Genomic DNA, 20,779 nt, shown 5'->3' with positions numbered 1-20,779 from the left:
ACTTACATCTAGAATATATAAGGAACACTTATAATTCAGTACTTACAATTCAATAGTAAAAGGTTTTTTAAAAAAAACATGCAAATGACTTGCATAGACAATTCAAAATGATATCCATAAATGGACAATAAACATATGAAAAGATGCTAAACATCATTAGGCATCAATAAAATCTAAAATAATACAACAAAGTGAAGCCAGTACACATCTACTAGATGAACAAAAGCAATGACCTTATCAGTACTGATGATGGTGAGAAAGCTTCAGCCTGGAGTGCCAACTCCAGCTTGCTGCCTCTGCCTGGCTTTATAAATCAAATTTCACTGGAACATATTCACACTCTTTGTTTATGTATCCCCTATGGTGGCTTTTCTGCTATAACAGAGATGTTGCAACTTCATAGTAAAAACAAATGAACTACGATGCTAACCTTAACACAAGTGGATAAATCTCAAAAACATTTTGTAGCACAAAAAAAGCCAGCACAAAATTTTTAATTTATCTGTAATTCCAGAATAAGCAAATTTAATCTATTGTGGCAAAAAGCAGATGTATGATGTCTGGAGCCAGAAGTAAGGAGTGGAAAGATTTGTTACAAGGAAACTTTTGTAGAAAGATAAAAACGTTCTAAAACTTTGATTGTACTGGTAGTTATATGAGTGTATACATTTGTAAAAACTCAAACTGTACACTTAAAATGGGTGTTTTTATTGTATTTTAATAAAGATGGTTCAATAAAGCTGATTTTTAATTTTTTTTTTTAACAATACTGGGGATTGAACCCAGGGTCTCTGTACTACTAAGCTATATATCCCCAACCCTTTTTATTTTTTATTTTGAGATGGGGTCTTACTAAGTTGCCCAGGCTGGCCTCAAATTTTCAATCTTCCTGCTTCAGCCTCCCAAGTAGTTAGCACAGCCATATAGCTGAACTAAAGAAACAAAACAAAAAAACATAACTTTGGGTTTGGATGGCTGTCAGTATTTGGAATTCTTTTGATTTTTTAAAAAAGTGGTACTGTGTGTTACATAACATTCCCATCTGGTTTTGTAGCTACATCCCATATTTAATATATTAACACATCTTCAGCAAACATGAATATTCTCAGATAAATCTAGAAGAGACCACAGAAACCAGAGAAATGAGTTTTAGAACCAAAGTTTAGAAAAAACTTTTTTGAGTGTTCTGAGTTTGTTTGTTTGTTTGTTTAAATTTAGCACTGCATATGAGGTGTTAAGGTCCTGTACTTATGTTTGCATACCCTGTAAGTCCCAAGAGGTTCTTGTATGTGAGGCACTGTTGTCAGGTGCTGGTAGGGTACACAAACACAGGTAACCCTGTTTTTGTCCTGTGGTGAGATAAGAAGATTGGTGTGAGGCAGTCCTTGCTCACCAGCGCACCAGAGGGCATATGGAAGTCAGACACAGACACAGAATAGCATACAAGGGAGATTTTGATAATGCGAAAGGACACCAGGGTATGGAGAGATTAATTCAGTCCAAGGAAACCCGGCCAGAGAGGGAGGCTGAAGTTTCATCATGGCAGGTCACATAGGGTAGACTGAGGTATCTGCATATTATCCTATAAGCAACATCACTTTGATATTATCAAATTGGACTTACCAGTGATGCTCTCCGAGTCTCTGTGATTGCTACTCATGAGGTTTTCTTCACCTGTTGGTGATGTAAAAATGGCATTCTGCGACTGACTCATGCAGGATCCTTTCTTGCTTTGGTTGAAAAGGACAGCTTTGGTATGAATCAGAGTAAAGGAAATCCATCAAGCCATTTAATAAAGAAATAGAAGTAGGCATATGGATATTTTCTTTTGCACAGATTTTCCCTGATGAGTCAAATAGCATCTGCAGCAATGAGTGCTCTCATGTGATTATCATCACTTGGACAGTCATGACCTAAAACAAAGAACAAATCACGTGACTAGAATTCAGCATGTTCTTTAATAACAGTAATCTACCTGGCAAGTCTGTCATTAAAAATATTTTTCTAATGATATACATAACAATATGCATAAATCTCAAAGGAATTATGCTGAAAAAAGTCAAGACTGAAAAAGTATATCGTTTATGATTCCATTTAAATAAAAATTCTAGAAAAAATTCAACTTATCTTCAGTGACAGAAAGCAGATCAGAAGCTGCCTGGATTGGGGGAGAAATTACTAAAGGGTAGGAGAAAAAGTCTGGGAGATGATGAATATGATCATTATTTTGATTGTAGTGATGACTTTATGTGTGTTTGTGCGTGAAATATGATCAAATTGCATATCTAAAACATGCAGTTTGGTGCATGTTAATTATTTTTCAATATAGCTATTTACATTATTTTTAAAGGAAATCAACTGTTTAAAGGAATACAATAATAACATAGTATAGGGACTAGAACATATAGAGAAGTAAAATGCAGTACACTAGCATAGAGGCCAGGAGGGAAAAACAGAGGCATCCTACTACAAGGCTTTTATACTTTATGTCAAATAGTAAAATACCGTTTAAAGGTAGACTGTGATAAATTAAAAAGGGAGGTAGACTTGATAAGTTAAACAGGTATTTTATAAACCTGAAAGTAAGCAATGACATAAGTAAGAATTATATATACCAAATCAACAACAGAGATGAAATGGAATAACAACTTAGGTTTCTCAGCCTGGCCACTATTGTCATCTTCAGTCATTTGGGTAACATGGTTCAGCAGCGTCTCTGTCCTGCACTGACCAGGTGTTATAAGAAAAAATTATTTATCCAAAGTACATGTATGAAGACATGAGTTGGTGTGAACATACTTTATATATAAACAGAGATATGAAAAATTGTGCTCTATATGTGTAATAAGAAATGTAATACATTCTGCTGACAGTTATTAAAAAATAAAATCAATTTAAAAAAGAAAAATTATTTTCAACTTCTAAGAAAGCATTTTTTAAAAAGTAATAAGTTACAGATTTCTTGTGAAAAGGGAAGAGTGGGGAGGGAGACAGCAAAGAGAAGGAAGTGAAAAGCAGGGAAGAGGAAAAGGATAAAAAGGAAAAGGATAAAAGCTAAGTACTCTCATACTGGTCTGATTTAAACTGATTTTTAAAAAGAACTGGGACTCTTTTAATCATATTTTAATAAAAAACCACTGTGAAAATCTAATAATAACCTTGAGATCTTCTATCCACCAGTTAGTTACATACAAGCTAGTTTAATCTTATGTTTACATTACCATTTCTATTTTTTAACTTCTATTTTTTTTTTTTTTTGTATTTATATATCACACAAGAACACAAAAAACTGTATCTAAGTTTTGACAATGGATTCCAGACTTTGCTCTAGAGAACTGCTTTTTAATTAGCTCTGGAGGTTTTGTTAATGGTTTGGTCTGAACCCTTACACACAAGAATAGAGAAAAACAAATTGAACACAGAACTAAGATCACTTTAAGTGTCATGTAGGAAGAATGTAGATCTCCAGGACAATCCAGGAACCTGTCCATCCTGTACACTATGCAGCAGGTCAGAGACCTGCAAATGGAATGCTCTTCCTGGTGACTACTTAGAACATGCCATGGTCTAAATCTGAACTCAGTAAAATCAATTTGGAGTAGCAGCAGTAAACACAGTACAAGTATGCACCTTGGCATAATTCAAGTCTGAATTTTAATCCCATTTTCTGCTTTTCTTGCACATAATTTACCATTTTTGAGTCTCACTCTTTATTGCTAAGAGGGGAATATTAACTACCCTTAAGAGAAAGGTCATATATGAGGATTAAATTAAAAAATAAACAAACAAAAAAAAACTTCCCTTCTTGGAACCTGACACATAGGAGATGCCCATTCCTTTCAGCTTCTCCCTACTACAGCTTGGGCCTGAAGAAAAGATGTTTTCTACCTAATATTTCTCAAGTTTCTGTAATATTCAAGTATGGAACAAATGCATCAGAAGATTACTTGAGTAATCTTTTTTGTGATCCTGGAAATAAAGTAAAAAGGAGCACAGAAGAGACTACTCAGGTAATAAAGGAATAAAGTAACTCGGGAATATAGTAACAGTGTCATAATGTTGGAACTACCGAGGGTATTATTATCAAAGCTCATTCCTTTGCAATTCTGAGGAAGGTTTTCTTATAATAGAAAGTCTTAATTTTCTCCATAACATAGTGGTTATATTAGCTCCTATAGCTGCTACAAAAAAATTGCTGCAAACTCAGTGGCTTAAATAACCACCCACCCAGGTCTTATCTTACAGTTTGGAGGTCAGAAGGACGAAACTGTTTCACTGGACCAAATACCAAGATGTTGGCAGGGCAGTGTTCTCTCCCTCTGGAGGCCCCAAGGGAAAATCCATTCCCTTGCCTCTTTGAACCTCTACAGCTGTACTTCTTGGCTCAGGGTCTCTTCCACCATCTTCAAAGCCAGCAGCACAACATCTTCAAATCTCTTTCTCTGCTTCCATTGTCCCACTGCTACCTTTTTTGCCAAAATCTCCCTTTGCCTCCTTCTTATAAGGACACTTGTAATTATGTTTAAGGTTCAACAGGATAATCCAGGATAATCCATCTCAAGATCTTTATTTAGTCATGTCTGCAAAATCCCTTTTGCTTAATGTAACATTCACAGGTTGTGGGAGTCAGGTCTGGATACCTTTGAGGGCCATTTTTCAGCCTACCACTGTGGTTAAGAACATGAATTCTGCAGCTACAGTGCCTTAGTCTGAATTGCAGAGCCACCACTTACTTGTTATATGATCTTGGTCAAATTAATCTCATTTCTTCATCTATTAAATGGGCCTAATAACAGGACTTACTTTTGTGGAGGTATAATGGGGATTAAATGAGTTATGAGGAAGTAATAGTAGCATCAGCCTCAGGGTGTTATTGAGGGAATTACATGAGTTCACATGTACATACATCTTGGAATAATGCCACAGAATACAGTAAATGCTATATGAGTATTATTTGTTATTTCTATCACCACCATAGTGCATTCTTATTGTCATTATGATACTATTATTGTACCTTACACAATGTTGGGTGCAATGGAAAACCTATTGACAGCTTGATGGCATCTTCTCTCAACATAAGTCACATTTATTTCCTGCCCTCTGGCAAATTATGTTAAGTTCAGGGCAATCATTTTCTTTTAGTCTCTTAGATGTATGAATAAACAGAAAGCACAGTCAGAGTTCTGAACTTAGTAGAAGCTAAATTTTGACAAGCACAAACAACACATTTTCAGTATCTTTCCTAGTTTGTACACACATATTCTTAGTACTTCTTTGAGAGCCACCTACTTTTTCTGCTAGATCTTAATTCAATCGTTTTAGAAACAACTGTTCTTTAAAAAAAAAAAAAAAAGTCAAGTATGCATTACTTAACAAAAAAGCAGGCCTCTGTAATTCATGCACATATAGGAGAAAAAAAGAAAATAAACTAACCAAAAAACTTATTTTAATAAGAATGAGACTTCAAGGCTGGGGTTGTGGCTCAGTGGTAGAGCATTTGCCTAGCAGGTGTGAGGCACTGGGTTCGATTATCACCACATATAAATAAATTAATAAAATGAAGGTCCATTGACAATTTTAAAAATATTAAAAAAAAATAAAAGAATGAGACTTAAAAAGACAAACCCAAAACAGGTTAGTAATATAAATATTGCTGGTAGAAAAAACATGGCAAATTACTTAGTTTAGCTCAGCCCTGGAACTAACTGATCAACAGTGAATGCCTAAATATAGGCCCTGTACCTTAAAAAAAAAAAAAAAAAATCTTGCTACTTCCTTAAAACAGGATATTCTGGTAAAAAAAAAAAAAAAAAAGGAAAGGGATAAAATAACTCAAGGAGAACAAACTTGAGGGAATGTAAAGTCTGGAAATACAGTAAATGCAATGACTTAATGAAACACTGATACTGGAAATATATTTCCAAATTTTATTTTACAAATGATTTTTGGGTATTAATTTGGCTGCTGATCTACATGTAGGAGTGGAAACAGTGCCGATCACCAACTCTGCAGCAGCTCCCCAGGCAGTAGCAAACTAACCCAGACATAAGCTATGTAATTTTAAAAATAAAATAAATTCACCATGACCCTATATTACATAATAGATTGTTGACGAAGAATCATTAATGGTACTATACCTGGTTACACCAGACAAAATGTACTCCAAAGCTACAGTAATTTAAAAATCAAATAATGAGCCACATGAAGATTCCAGCAGGGCTTCTGTGCTAAAAGTTAGAGGGGGAAAAATGGCAACATGTGTGTGAAAGGGTGTCACCACCAAAATCCAGCCTAGCTAGGGATCAGCAGACCTCCTGAAGGCAGAGACCATACACCATGTCCAGCTGCAGTGAGTCCATAGAGAACTACACTGGCTACATTCCAGCATAGCTATTCTACCAGCAATTGTACAGAACAGCACAGCTATTCTTCTAGCAATCTCTTCCTCTTTTTTTTTTAATTGTCATTCAATTTATTGATCACTAGAGTTTTCAGAATATGAAACGCCCAGAGGTAGCTCTACTTACAAACACTGGATTCCAAAAAAGCTGTTAAATCCATCAGTTTAAACATCCAAAACCATGAAAGAGGTTTAGGCTTCTGGGCTCAGCATTTCTTCCTATCTTATATATTTTGAGCATTTTTTTCTGTTTAGAATAAACATTTGTGGAGGCAAAACCCCTCCCTGCTACAATCTTTACCAACAGAAGGGTGGTAACCTCTGCATCAGAGCTCTGCCTGCAGATAAAAGGCCTGGAACCCATGGTGCCATCTGTAGTTTTCGTTAAGTTTCCACAGAGCACTTTCATTCACTACACTCAGCCTTTAAGGTGCTGAACTCCTAACCTTTACCTGAATTAACCTCTGACTAAGTAGGCATTCTATTTTAATAACGATCCTCTGCCAAAACCATTTCTGATAGCTTCACAGCAGCTAAGCTGATCTGCATGAGATGAGGGGAATAATATTTATCTTTTTTTTTAAAGGAAGAGGGAAGGAAGAGAGGTCCAATGGAGATGGCAGCAGCTTGAAAAACACAAGGAAATCCTAGGGAGTGTTTTGGCTTCCCCCTAATATGAAACTGAAAGTTTGAGCCAACTATTTACCTCTTGAAGGATCTGGACACTTGCTGACATTAGGTTACAGATACATTATTAGCTTATAAGGGCAGCTGCTACCAAGAATTAAGATCCAGGATATTAATAAAATTATGTTATTTTATTTTTAAATCTTTTCTTGTTATTATTGAGGCAGGGTCTCACTATGTTGCCCAGGTTGCCCTTGAATTCCTGGGCTCAAGTGAATATTCTGTCTCAGACTCCAGAGTAGCTGGGTCTACAAGTGCGTACCCTTGGCTTCATCTTTTTCTGAAACATAGAAAATAAGATCCTTTGATTAAAGTAATGGTTGAAGAAAGGAAAAGACAAATAGAGATCTTCAAAAAATGAGTAAAGCAGAGTAAAGGGCACTGCAGAGTTTGTGGGTTTCCTGTTCTCCTCCCCACCACCCTGCAAAATGGAAAAAACACCTCAAGCAGAAGCATTTTATACAATTGATTCTGGGGTTATTAAAATATGTTCTATACTTCTGGAACCAAGTAAATCCTTCTCCAGCAAGTCAGAAAGTATTTTCTCTCAATGTTGACTAGCAAAATTTAGTTAGTAGATTAAATCAAAAGACACTATCAACTGGCAAATCTAGAAACACTTTATGGAAGATTAAGAAATGGACTGAACAATAGATATAATTATGCTGTCAGACTTAAGAGTATTACTTTATAATCTGTTCTTCAGGACTTAGTGCCAAATAAAACATCTAAGAAGGCCCCTTGAAATGAAGCTTTCACGTAACAGTAAGAAATACACACGTTTTTAAAAGAACACCAGGAAAAAATCGTGGTTTTTATTATATCTATTAGCATATACTAATTATATAAAATAATGGGTTTGTAATATTTTCATACATGCATATAATTTGATCATATCCCAACAATAAAATGTAAATTGCTTTGGGTTGCTTAAAATGATCTTAAATTCTTCAGTTATTTAAAAATTATTGTACTTAAAGCCTTTAAAAGCAGAAGGTCCCATGTGATAGATGCCAAAAGCAAAACTGTAGGCAATATTGCTCTACAAGTAAACATTATCACTGACACTAGGACATGCAATCTTATATGACCAGGAACAGGGTGTAACTTAAAAATGGAGGTGAGTGACGTTCAGGATGGAAGAATAGTTATTACAAACATATTTATAAACACATGTAATTTAAGAACTATTCTAGAATTATCTGCTTGTCTGTCATGTAACTATTTTAATAATGTAATTCTCCTAGGCAAGAGACTTTCTAATTATATTACGATTAGACATAATACTTGTTTTTCAAAACCAGTTGTCACAGTCATCTCCAGGATTTCAAGATAAGGTTACTTTTGAATGAGAATTGACATGTGTTGGATGATTCTGATTTGCCAATGAAATTTTGGAAACAAATAAGAACAGATAATGTTTTGGATAGCTGTTGGCTATCTGCACCTCAGGAGACCATGAGATCCTGAGCTTGAAGATACAGTTAGTAGGTAGCTGAGGAAATTCAGGAATTCTCTTCTTTGACCTGCCTTTAATGGCTAGTATTCACCAGTTCTTCAGCATTTTCTCATGGACTCTCTTTTTTTCTCCTCAGGAATCCTTCTACTTCAAAGGTCTTAATTTCCAACTGTGTGAGTTACTCCTCAAGTTTTCTCTTTAGTTCCAACTGGCATTTCATGACTTTAAATTGGAAATCTCAATATCAATTTATAATTGGTACCACAAATTCCCTACATTCTAAACTGAATTCCTTCTTGCATGAAATCTGTTTTTTCCTGCTTCACTGATAAGTTAATAATAAGTCATCCTTTCTCTCCTCAACCCCTGCTTTGCATGTGGTCACTAGTTCCTGTGGATTTATTTTCCAAGGCTACTGTGCTGGTCTTACTTTAAACCTTTCTCTATCCTTGGGTACTACAAGAGCTTCTGACCTGGTCTGGCTTTCTTACTCTAAGCTAGCATAGCTCTTGGAATACAAATTGCTACCCTACTTGCCCTCCCCATTCTTTCAGTATGCTGTTCCTATAATTCCAGTGTCTTTTGCCTCTAAATTTCTGGCAACTTGGGTTTCTGGTGCAGATTTTCCTATAAGGGAAAAATGTACTAACTCTATGGGAGACAAAATACACAATTCATTCAACAATTACATTATATATTAAGATCAGATATTCTGGCTTAATTACCATTTGTTAGTGAGTTTGTTTATTGTGACATACCTCCAGGCCTCTTCAACTTTGAGTATACTGAGAAAACTTCAGTTACTAGACCTGCACAACTGAGGAGGAGGTAACACTGCACCATGAGAGTTTTCCTGAGCAGGAACTAGCTCTTTGACACTAACGGCTTTTAGATAATGCATGACTTTATTGAAGAATATACCAAATGAAATTATACTGCAGAAGTTTTCTAAAATCAGCTTGTAATAGTAAACAATTTATAATATGAGCATAAGAGCTTTCTGAGTTTCAAATGAAAATGTTAAATATATTTGCATTTCTGTTGCAATTTTAGTCTTTTCTAATAATAATAGCTAACACTGACAGAGCATTTACTGTGTGCCTAGTATCACATTAAATGCTTTTTGCCCATATTTCTCTTTAATTACCTTGCTTAAAAACTAGGAATGATGTCCAACTGTTTCTCTAAAGCTGGGGACCTCTAACCTCTAAGGTGTACAAGACTAGAAGTATGGAGGACAAGAAGTGTATATGTAGTTTGAAAAAAGCCTCAGATAATTCCAATACAATCCTATTTCTCCATTCCAATTTTTTAAAACACATACTGATTACTGAAGAAAGAAGAAATAAAAAGGGAGGAAATAAACTCTGTCAAGTAGTTTACATTTGCTCTTAAAAATGAGTTATCTAGTCCCAAAGTTGAGTAAATTTACTTCGAAGCAGAAGTGATCTGTGTTTTTAAATACATCATTTGCCTCTTTAAAAAGACAGTCCCCAAATCTAAATTCAATTCTGCCTTTAAATGGTTATTCTACAACAACAACTACAACAAAAATACAGATCATTATTGTAAATAAGAAATAATTCTGTTACTTGTTTTGAGCTGTTAACAGTAATAAGCAGAATACAGATCAAAATAAATCCTTATTCCAGTAAATTAAGTCTACTTACATAGTACTATCTTGTAAATGACAGGCATTCAATAAATATGTTAGGGGTTGGGGTTGTAGCTCAGTGGTAGAGCGCTTGCCTTGCACAAATGAGGTACTGGGTTCAATCTCAGCACCACATGAAAATGAATAAGTAAAAAAATAAAGATATTATGTCCATCTACAACTAAAAAATAGTTTAAAAATAGGTTAAATGAATGAATAGGCTATAGTTTAGTTGTATCCTTGCAGTCTACAATAGGACAAAAATTAAACTACATGAGAAACATGAGAATTAAGAGCATTTGAAAATTGACGGCTTTCTTAGCCCAATCTACAAAAATCTACTAGGTCTCTTATGGGCTTGAGTAATAGTTGTATATGTATGTGCAGGGGTATATCAATAAAGCCCATCATTTACACCATAGTTGCAAACATACCCTGGAGATGGAATTAACAGCATTGTGATAAACACCACAAACCTTCAATATATACATATATTTTTGGTTTTCCATATCTTATTTTTCTTTAAATGATGTTTTTTTGTTTATTTTGCAATCAGTATGCCATCTTTTACAATATGGCTTTAAATTTTATTCTATTCAACAGGTTTCAAAGAATAGTTTATTACATGCCTTAATAAAACATAAATATTTTCAAATTCAAATAGATGTTTAGTAATGAGAAAAGTTCACCTGAGAATTCATCATGTTAGAAATAATGAGGTGCCACAAGAAATCAAACATGTGCTTAAAGTGGGTGGGCAGAACCAACCTTTATTTCTGCTGAAGGGCTGCTGGGGAGCCTGGCTAGCAAGCTGCCTGCAATCACCTGCATTTATCTTTTTAAAAATTTGTTCTACTTACTTGTGCATGACAGCAGAATGGATTTCAATTCATCATACACAAATGGAATGCAACATTTCAATTCTCTGGTTGTACACAGTTTTGAGACGCACCATTCGTGCAATCATACGTGTACCTAGGGTAATAATGTCCATCTCATTCTGCCATCTTTCCTACCCCTATAACCCATCTCAACCCTTCCCTTTTCCCAATTCAAAGTTCCTCCATTCTTCCCATCCCCCCTCCTCCATCACAGATCAGCATCCACTAATCAGAGAAAACATTAGGCCTTTAGTTTTTGGGGATTAGCTATTTCACTTAGCATAATATTCTCCAACTGCATCCATTTATCTGCAAATGCCATTATTTTATTCTCTTTTAATGCTGAATAATATTCCATTGTGTACATATACCACAGTTTCTTTATCAATTCATCTATTGATGGATATCTAGGTTGGTTCCACAGTTTAGCTATTGTGAATTCAGCTGCTTTAAACATTGGTATGGCTACATCAGTATAGTACGCTGATTTTAAGTCCTTTGGGTATAGATCAAGAGTGGGATAGCTGAGTCAAATGGTGGTAGTCTTCTTATTTTAAAAACATTGATGGTAAAATGTTTTCCATCTACTGTTAAGACGTGATAACGAGGAAAAGTCCAATAAACTGCTATAGCAGGAAAAAGATATGTCTTTGTATAAAAAAGACTGAAAATAACCAGATGACTCACAGTCATTATCATGAATAGCATTTACAGCAATATAAAATGCAATATATGCATATATAATAAGGTATGCTGATATCCTCCAGGATTATAAGCTTTTAGAGTTCTTTTTCTATATATTAAATGACCCCAAATTAATATTTTTTTCTTTTTAGATTGTACGTCCACTTCTAATTTTGTTTCCTTTTCCTGTGAGGAGGCTATCAGCCATTACACTTCAGTGTTGCCAGTGTGCTTCTCCCCTTTCTAACCTGATGTTGGGCTAAGAAACCAGATAACCAGGTTATCAGAGAACGCATAAGGTGTCTGCTTGAGACTGAACCAGAGGACCTGTTTTTCTACCCCTGGCTGGTTTCCCAAGAACCTCTGTCTTTCACCCCTTCAGCACCAGGGATTTAGCTGGCATTCTTTTCTTCCTTTCGCACTATTGTCAACTGTTTTTCTCACCTGTATTCTTTTTCCTAGGCTGGCTCTGAATACACACTGTTCTTTCTTTACTGCCTCCCAAGAAAAGCACAGGTCCTCCTCTTCTTTTGTGAGAATTTTACTGTTGATACAAGGAAATACAGAGTGCATTACAAACATGGAAAAAAAGGTTTGGGAAATCTTTAAATTTCTCACTGTGATTTTGTTCTTTATCAGTGTTTAATGAAGCCGTTTCTTGGATTATCCCAGAGGACAATGTGCTCCCTTGTCATTTCTCCCTCATTACACTCTGAGCTCCTTGAAGGAAGATATCTTTTATGTGTCTGAAATCTTACAGCAACTGACACGTGAAAGATTGTAATACACGTAATGCATTAAGCTTACAGATTAAAATGTCAACATTTAGTTAACATTTAATAACATTTAGATGTTTAAATAGATTTTCAGTCCAACATCAACTAAATGAGTTGGCTCGAAAAACAAAATCCAGCTAAGATTGAACACTTTGAAGAAAACACTGTTATTTGTTTTATGAAAAACTCTATATAAAAGAGTTGTGTTAGAGTGATCTATCATTTTTATAGTAACGACACAGTACCACTTTTCTAAAATAGCTAAAAGAATTTAAACTTTCTTTGGCTTTGATTAGTTTTTTATGCTATCTACTAAGCATCTGCAGCTGATTATAAACACATTTAAAATAAGCCCTGCATCAAATGAGAAATGATTCAATATCTTCTTTTAAAAATTCACAACTGCTAAAATAAGCCTCATTTGTAGTCTTTGAATTTCATGACTAAAAAGAAAATAAAAGCAAATTCAGAGGTTTGGCCTAATACTAGCTGAGAAAAATGAGAAGGGTTGAAAAGATTTTTTTTTTTAAGTTGTTAAATTATATGCTTTAGGAACAGTAGCCCATCTCAGAGACATTTGTATTGGTTTCTAGGCTCCTCCTCCTCCCTTCCTCCAGACAGAGTGCTCTTTCTTAACCAACAAACTTCCCTTTGTTTTGATTTATAACACTGGCTTGAGGAACTCCAGCACTATACATGACATGCCTTGACAGAAAGTAGTAAGAGCAGAGAGCAGAGCTCTGCCACTTGGATTCCAAACATTATTTACTTGATATAAGAGATAAATTTTTAAGCAGTTCGTTTTCTACGTTCACTTGCATTTTAAATATAAAGGAGCAGTTAATTCTCCTGAAGGGTCACAAAACCACATGGAATGAAGCTCCTGAAAACAGTCACCAACCACAGGCCTCCCACCACAGGCATGTACTCCATGATTCTCTTAAATGCCATTTTTCTTCTGACACAATTCCATACCACATCTCTCTTATTCTTCTCTGACCCCCTCTCTATTCTCCATTTCTCTCATTCCTCCAGTAAATTCACAAAATCTACAGCTAACATTCTCTCTAAATACTGAGCATTAAGTGTAAGCATAATTTCAATCATGCTCTTGCACACTTGTTGATGGGGATGTGAATTAGTAATAGTCATAAAAGAAGTAAGTGCTTAGAAGACAAAAAGAGGAGAGAAACTGACTTTTCATCATGTTTTTGCAATTTTTGACCGTGTATATATTCATATCCAGTTTAAAAAACCCCTAAACATGAGTTCCACGTCATTTACATAACTCCTGCCTTATCTAAACCTTGCTCCACTGGCTATCCTTGTCCTCCACTAGCTTCACCATCTTTCTTGGCTTATTAACATGCTCAAAATCTTCCCCTTTACTAAAACCAGATAAAGTTACAAAAGTCTCCCTTTCCCAAGACTGTAGGTTCCCCTCTAGCAACTTCCTCTCAGGAGATGCTTGCACGGCTTCTCCAAAGAGTGTTTTATTTTTTCTACCCCATCTCTCTTCATACACATCATTTCCACCATAACCTGATACTTCTGAAATCATTCTCTCTTCCTCTGCCAAGAGTCCCTGCCAACCAATCTAACCCTACTTTGCCAATGGTTAACTCATTTCTGGTTCAGTGTTGATTGATGACTCTCTCCTTCAAGTTTCCTTCCTTGGCTCCCCTGGAACCTACATCTTCCCAGGCTTGTTCTCAGATCTCTCACTGGGTCATCCAACCCTCTCCTCTTGATCCTTAAATTTTATACTTTCCACAGTTCCGATAGTGACTATACTTTTTGTTCTTGTTGCCGTTGGACTTGGTTTTAATTTTTTTTTTTCATTTACCGTTGTGCCAGCCAACTACCACCACAGATTACACTGCCACTTCAGTTAATAACTCTCAAATTGGCTCTTCAGACTGCTTCCTGAGCTCCCCTCAAATTTCCCACAGGTTATTTAGAATACACTGAATGCTAGATTCCTTCCTCCCTCACCCTGCCACAGCCAATCTGTTAATAAATCCTGTACAGTCAACTACCAATATACACCTCAAATCTACCCACTCTTCTGTCTTCTCTACCACCATCAGAGTTCAAGCCACTATCATCCCTCAGTTTACAAACCAACCTTGTAACAGGACTTCATGCTTAAATTTCTTGCTCCTCTTCCTTCTCTATAAGGCAGCAAGAATCATGTTTTAAAAACTAAACTCCTTCTTAAAAAAAAGTTGGATAATACCTACAATAAGTGTCACACCTCTAGTCACAGTCTTATAAGGTCTGGCCCAGCCTGGTCCCTGCCCATTCCTCCTCCCTCACCTTCTTGCGTCACTCTCCTCCTGGTCATACTAAGCCACTGAGATAAATGCCTTTTGTCACTTCTTTTCACCTCCTTCTCCTGTTCTCTTTTATCTATGGGCCTCTGTAACTGTCATTTATCATACTTAGAATACTCTTCTTTCTTGTTCTTTATATGATAACTACTTTTCATCCTTCAGGTCTCAGCTTAAAAGTCATGCTTGGAGAGAAGTTACCAGTTCACCTGATCTGAAGTGGCCTTCCCTGCCCACCTTTGTTCTATAACAAAGCATCTCATTTGCATCTTTCATAATACTATAATTTATTTCCTGGAAGTCCTCTTGCAAGAAAAGAGAAGATTCCATCTCCTCCCTTTCCTTCTCCTTACTGATCAGAACACAAATACAATGGCAGGAGATCAAGTAACTCAATAAATACTTGCTGAAATTGAATTACTAACTAAATTGGTGGGTGAATGAATACTTTCACCAAGTATAATTCATCAACTCCACTGTTACAAAAAATAGTATAACATTCTTAATTTAGGCCCTATTTTAACTACTCCTTTACCTTCTATGATTTCAAAAAGTTTTCTAAAGAGTAAGAACTCAAAGTTTGGCAAACACTGACAAATAAATATAGATTACACTTCAAAAATCTCAACAATCATTATAAAGTGAATTAGTTCTACCTCTATACCTCTGGCAATTTCTGTATGCTCATTTTCTAACATAAATGCAGGGTTAAACAGAATGTTCTCAAGGTTATATTAGTCAGTGGTAAAGCTAGGAATAAAGTCAGAACATTACATACGAAGCAGACAGTTCTAAAATAAATACCAATAAAATGATCTCAATCAAAAACTAGTCAGTCAGCTATTTATTGAACAGCTTTCAATAAATGCCATGTGAATTAAACTGAAAAGTACTAAAAAGAGATATACAGCCTCTGTGCAAAAGAAGGTTAAAGATTTAAGAAATCTAGTATTTATGGGGAAAGCACTAATGATCTCTATGATCTAGATTAGACATAATATCTAAGAAACCTAAGAAAATAAGATAACACCACTAGTTAACAAATATTTAATGGGTATTACAACCTAACAGTTCTATAGATAGTGTTGTAGGGAGAACTCTTTTCTGGCTTCACATAGAATGTAAAATTTTCATGGGTTTCTTAAGGATTAAAAGACTTCGATGAAAATGGAGTATATCTGTTAGAATAATGTAATTTTTAAAAAGCACACACACAAGCCTCCAAAAAGAGATCCAAAAGCAAGGTAGCAGTATAAACACCAATCTGAGTGGTAAGGATTGTGGGTAAGGTATTTGGAGATTTAAATCTGAGTAGCTCAACATAAGAAGTCTGAACTTAATACTGTAGGAAACAAATTTCTAAATGGAAAGTGACATTGAGGAAAATAAATCCAGAGGCAGAATGGTGATAAATTTCAGGAATAGACAGAATGGAGACAGAAAAATAATTAGGACATTTTATCACATTATATATGGATTACTTTCATAAAGTCATAAAACAGGTGAATGGCAACAGTAAGAGAGAGGGACTTGTGAAATAGTGAAAATAGAACTTATCAACTAATGATTTGGGATTTGATAATTTTTCTGTCTTCAGAGATAACCACATCTGGCATACACTTCAGTTATTCAGGCTTGAAACTTCAATTTCCTTGCATCTCACACTTGAAAGTTCTCTTCTCCAGAGTTTGGTTCCCCACCCCACAAACTGGCTTCTCCAACTTCCTTCCCCAACCACACAATATATTCCAGGACTGCATTTACTAGGTCCCTAGACACACCAGCAAGTTCCCAATCCTGTAATTTTGTTCACGCAATTTTGTCTATCTCTGATGTTCTCTCCCAACTCTGCAGATCCAAATTCTAACCATTCTTCACACAGCAGCTCAAATGCCACTTTTTCTACCAAGTCTTTCCAGAAGCCCAATTCAAAATAAGCAATTCTTCCATCACTCTACTTTTCTATAAAATAATTTTAAATCATCTCTTTATCATTTTCACTTACAAACTGTCTATCCCAGAGACCAAACATACTCAATTTATATTTGTATTCCTCCCTGATTCTCAAGTAGTGAAAGGCTAAGACTCAGAAGATAGACTGCTTGAGTTGAGTCTTTGCTGTATATTAGCTAACGTGAATTTAAGCAAGTTACATAGCCTCTCTATGTTACTATATATTTATGTATAAAATGGAGATAACAGTAGGTAGTTTATAAGTCTCTCAGAGGATTGGGCTTAAATGGTGTAAGCATCATAAATGTCTATTAAATACATAAAATCATTGTTCATAGTGGAAAAATACAACTATAGTTGTATAAAGCTTTATGACCCATATAAGGAAAGCAAAAGGTCAAAACAAAGCCAGTGTCTAAGTACAATGAGCTATATATAAATTCTTTCTGTATGCCCTAAGGTTAGCTACTTCTGTTATAGTCTTCCTTATATCAACAATGGTTGTGTTTTAGTTTGACGGCTCAATAGTCTAAGAAAATCTTTAGTTCAGCTTCTTATGGCAATAGCCACTAATTTGGTCTCCCTGCCTCCAATCTTATCCCTTTTATATTATCCCACCCCCAAGGCTCAGAATAATGTTTCTAAAATGCAAATTTGTTTTTCCATTGCTAAAAATCCCTCCACCATTCCATCTCCTTTAGTATAAAGTTTAAACCCCTCAGGTTCTCAAACAAAATCTTCCTAACCTGGCCAGCCTAGTCTCCAGCTTCATCTCTCAAAACTTCTCACCATGAAACCTAAATCACCTGGCCACACCTAAAAGGCTTTTTATATGTCATTCCTTTTGACTAGAATATAGCTGTTTGTTCGTTTGCTGGGGATGTCAAAACAAAATACCACAGACTGAGAGGCTTAAACAACAGAACTTTATTTTCTTACAATTCTGGAGGGTAGAGTCCAAGGTTAGTGTGTTGGCCTGAGGCCTGTTTCCTTGGTCTTCTTGACATATCCTCACAGGGTCTTTTCCTCTGTGCAGGCGCATCTCTGGTAAATTTTTGTGTCCAAATTTCTACCTCTTATAAGGACACCTGTCAGATTGAATTAGAGCCCACCCTAAAAGCCTCAGTTTAATTCAATCACTTCAAAAGCCCTATCCCAAAAGTGTTATATTTTGAGGTTATGAGGCTTAGGGCTTCAACATGAAAATTTTGGAATGACACAGTTTAGCTCAAATAAAACTTACCCCCTTTCTTTGCCAAGGCTAATTTTAATTTGTTTTCTCAGGATTGGCCCAAGCCTTCTCACTCCAGGCTGATTTCAGTGCTCTTTCTTTGTGTTCCTGTAGGACCTCTGTACACTTCTCAACACACTATCCTAATTGTGTCTCCCTCTTCAGATTGTATACCTTAACAACAAAGACTATGTCCTAGCATCTAGGACAGTGAACCACAGAAAGAATTTAATAAAGATTTGATTAACAGGAAGTAGAGGAAAAGAACATGGACCTTGAAGTAAGGGAAGCATGGGTTCAAATCCTGGCTCTGTTCATTTACTTTGTAACAAAATCATTTAATGCTGAATTTGCATTCTAAAAAGGTAGCTGCACAAATATATGATTTAATCACAATAAAAATACCATTATTGGGTTGGTAACAGATACTCGAATATTAAAGATTTGATCTTGTCTGGTTTGACACCCGGTTTTACCACTCAGTAAATTACCTTGGGTATGTTTACTATTCCCTTTGCTTTAGTTGCCTCTCTATAAAAAACAAAAAACATTTCATGGTGTTAACATGAGGATAAGTTAATGTAGGTAAAACTTTTAGTACATATCACATAGTAAGTCTACAAATGTTTCCTATTATTATTATAAGAACACTTCAGGTCTGAACAGAAGTGACAGAAAACCATGAATAATTTAGCTCCTTTCATGACTAACTCATTTAAATGTGACAATTACCTTAATGCCTCAGGTTTCTTTTCAACCAAATAGGACAAACTAAAGAGGGTCAAAAGTCAGTGCTGATGATGTTTAAAAAAACAAACAAACAAAAAATCAAAATGAACATGAAATAACACATTATCATCTGCCTCATTCCTTATATTAGTATTTAACATATTTGGAGCATTGAAAAAAAAAATTTTTCTACTATTTGTGACTATATACGTTAATCATTCACAGTGGAGAATAACACTTCTTGGCTTATAATTTGAACTGTAGAACCATAAAAACCTATGAACTGGAAAGGACCTTTGTGATAAAAGTCCAATCCTATAATTTCTTACAAAAATAGACTGAAGTATATTTGGAATGAGTTTTTAGGGTCTTAATGGGAGGGATGGAAATTGTAGGCAAAGGGAAAAATTTGTTCAAAAGTACTAAAGCAAGGGCCAGATGTGTTGAAACCAGTATTAGGAAATAATACCCCAAACTCCTTTTTAGCCAGTCTTTAAGATCTGTAATTTCTGAAGTAGGTAAGTTACCTGATCTATAACTTTGAAACAAAGCAGATCTAGATTTAAATCTCTAGTTGTTACATAAGCAAAGTATTTAAGCCTGATTACTGCAACTGGTTTGTTAAGTGATTAAGTTAGCTATGTATATAGAGCTCATAACTGGCGTGCCTGGCAGATTACAAGTACTCAAATACTGACTCTTTCCTACCTCTTCCATCATATGAACAAAATTTGTAAGATTTATAAAACATTCTTTCACATACTATGTGCCTGCTAAATGTCTGAGACTTGTTGGACATTACTTAATTTTAAAAATAGAAAACTGGAATAACTGTTGCTATGATAGTGTCTTCATCTCTGCCCTTCCTCAACACCAAATGCCCTTCACCATTTGTTAAGTGCCCTTCACCACCATTACCATGCAATTTAGAGATAACTGTAGCTCAGACTTACAAGGCAACAGCAAAGATTTGAAGGTCATGAAAAAATTTACTTAGAGAGCTCTAGAACTGGAAGAGTCTGTTTCACTTTGTTCTTATGGTCCATTTCAGCTTGATGAATTTCCAATGAAAAGTTACTATTTTGCCAGGAAAGAAACAGTAGATGTAAGTAAAAGCTGTATGAGCATGTAACTACTGCCATGACAATTTTTTTAACTGTTTAGATTATTTTTATGCTGGTACTAAAAAGGACAATGCCAATATCCATTATTCACGCTTAAAATTATAGCCAACCATTTCTTTTTAATGTGTCGTCTGGCTTCAAATCAATTGCAAAGAAAAGCCCAACACAACTCAGAAAGTGCTCTTTCCAATATCCTCTCCTCCCGTTTGCATCACAGATGGCCACCGAGGCTTAAGGTCTAATGTCCAAACACTAAAGCCACTCATCCTAAAAGACAGGGCTCCAGATGGATGTTGTCGGGCAGAGGATAAGAGGCTGCCAATCCTCAGAGGGGCAGCTGGGGTAAATCCCGAGGCCAGAGCCACCATCACTTCGCACCTACACTTCGGAAACAGTCTCCTTCCCACCTCGGGGGGAGGACCCGGCGTGCACACAGCACTCCCGGTACCCAGCCTCGGAACCCGGTGTCCGCGCGCGACCTCCGAGAACTGAAGGGGCGCAGGGCGGGATGGCTCCTCCGCCTTCCGGCGAAGTTGGCAAGGGCAAATTCGAGTCGCGCGCGGGAAGGTTACTCACTGGAATGGCCCGGCGTCTGCGGTCCTACGCCCCCAATACCTCAGGAATAAGCACCTGAAGCGGCGGAAGCCTGAGAGCAGCAGCCCAAGCTGCCGCCGCAGCCAGTAACCACTCGGGCGTGGCAGGGAAGGGCGGGCGACTTCACATCATCACTCGGCGACCTCGATTCTGCAGTGACGCTGGGTCAATGACAGCCCCCGCACAACAGGGGAAGCTCCAAGGAGACCCACTCTCCCAGCAGCCTCCACAGCCCCAACGCACGACCTACTGGGAACTGTAGTTTCCTGTTCGC

At 36.2% G+C, this 20,779-nt stretch overlaps 1 protein-coding gene across 2 annotated transcripts in view; it reads right to left on the bottom strand.

The window, feature by feature from the left end:
- Nucleotides 1–20,751, bottom strand: part of Trak2 (trafficking kinesin protein 2) — a 57,495-nt gene extending 36,744 nt beyond the window's left edge. The window contains exons 1-3 of one of the 2 annotated variants that reach the window (XM_027941727.2): nt 20,488–20,751; nt 12,210–12,309; nt 1,624–1,913 (exon numbers count right to left, since the gene is read on the bottom strand). In XM_027941727.2, the coding sequence (XP_027797528.2) occupies nt 1,624–1,714 (91 nt within the window). In that variant the 5' untranslated portion in view covers nt 1,715–1,913; nt 12,210–12,309; nt 20,488–20,751. The remainder of the gene's footprint in view (nt 1–1,623; nt 1,914–12,209; nt 12,310–20,487) is intronic. The other variant, XM_027941726.2, reaches the window with a different exon arrangement.
- Between the last annotated feature and the right edge of the window lie 28 nt (nt 20,752–20,779).

The sequence above is a fragment of the Marmota flaviventris genome, chromosome 11 (genome assembly GCF_047511675.1).
Source record: "Marmota flaviventris isolate mMarFla1 chromosome 11, mMarFla1.hap1, whole genome shotgun sequence".
Classification (NCBI taxonomy): Eukaryota; Metazoa; Chordata; class Mammalia; order Rodentia; family Sciuridae; genus Marmota; species Marmota flaviventris.
Note: the sequence above shows the minus strand (reverse complement) of the source record. Positions and strands in the feature narration are given on the sequence as shown.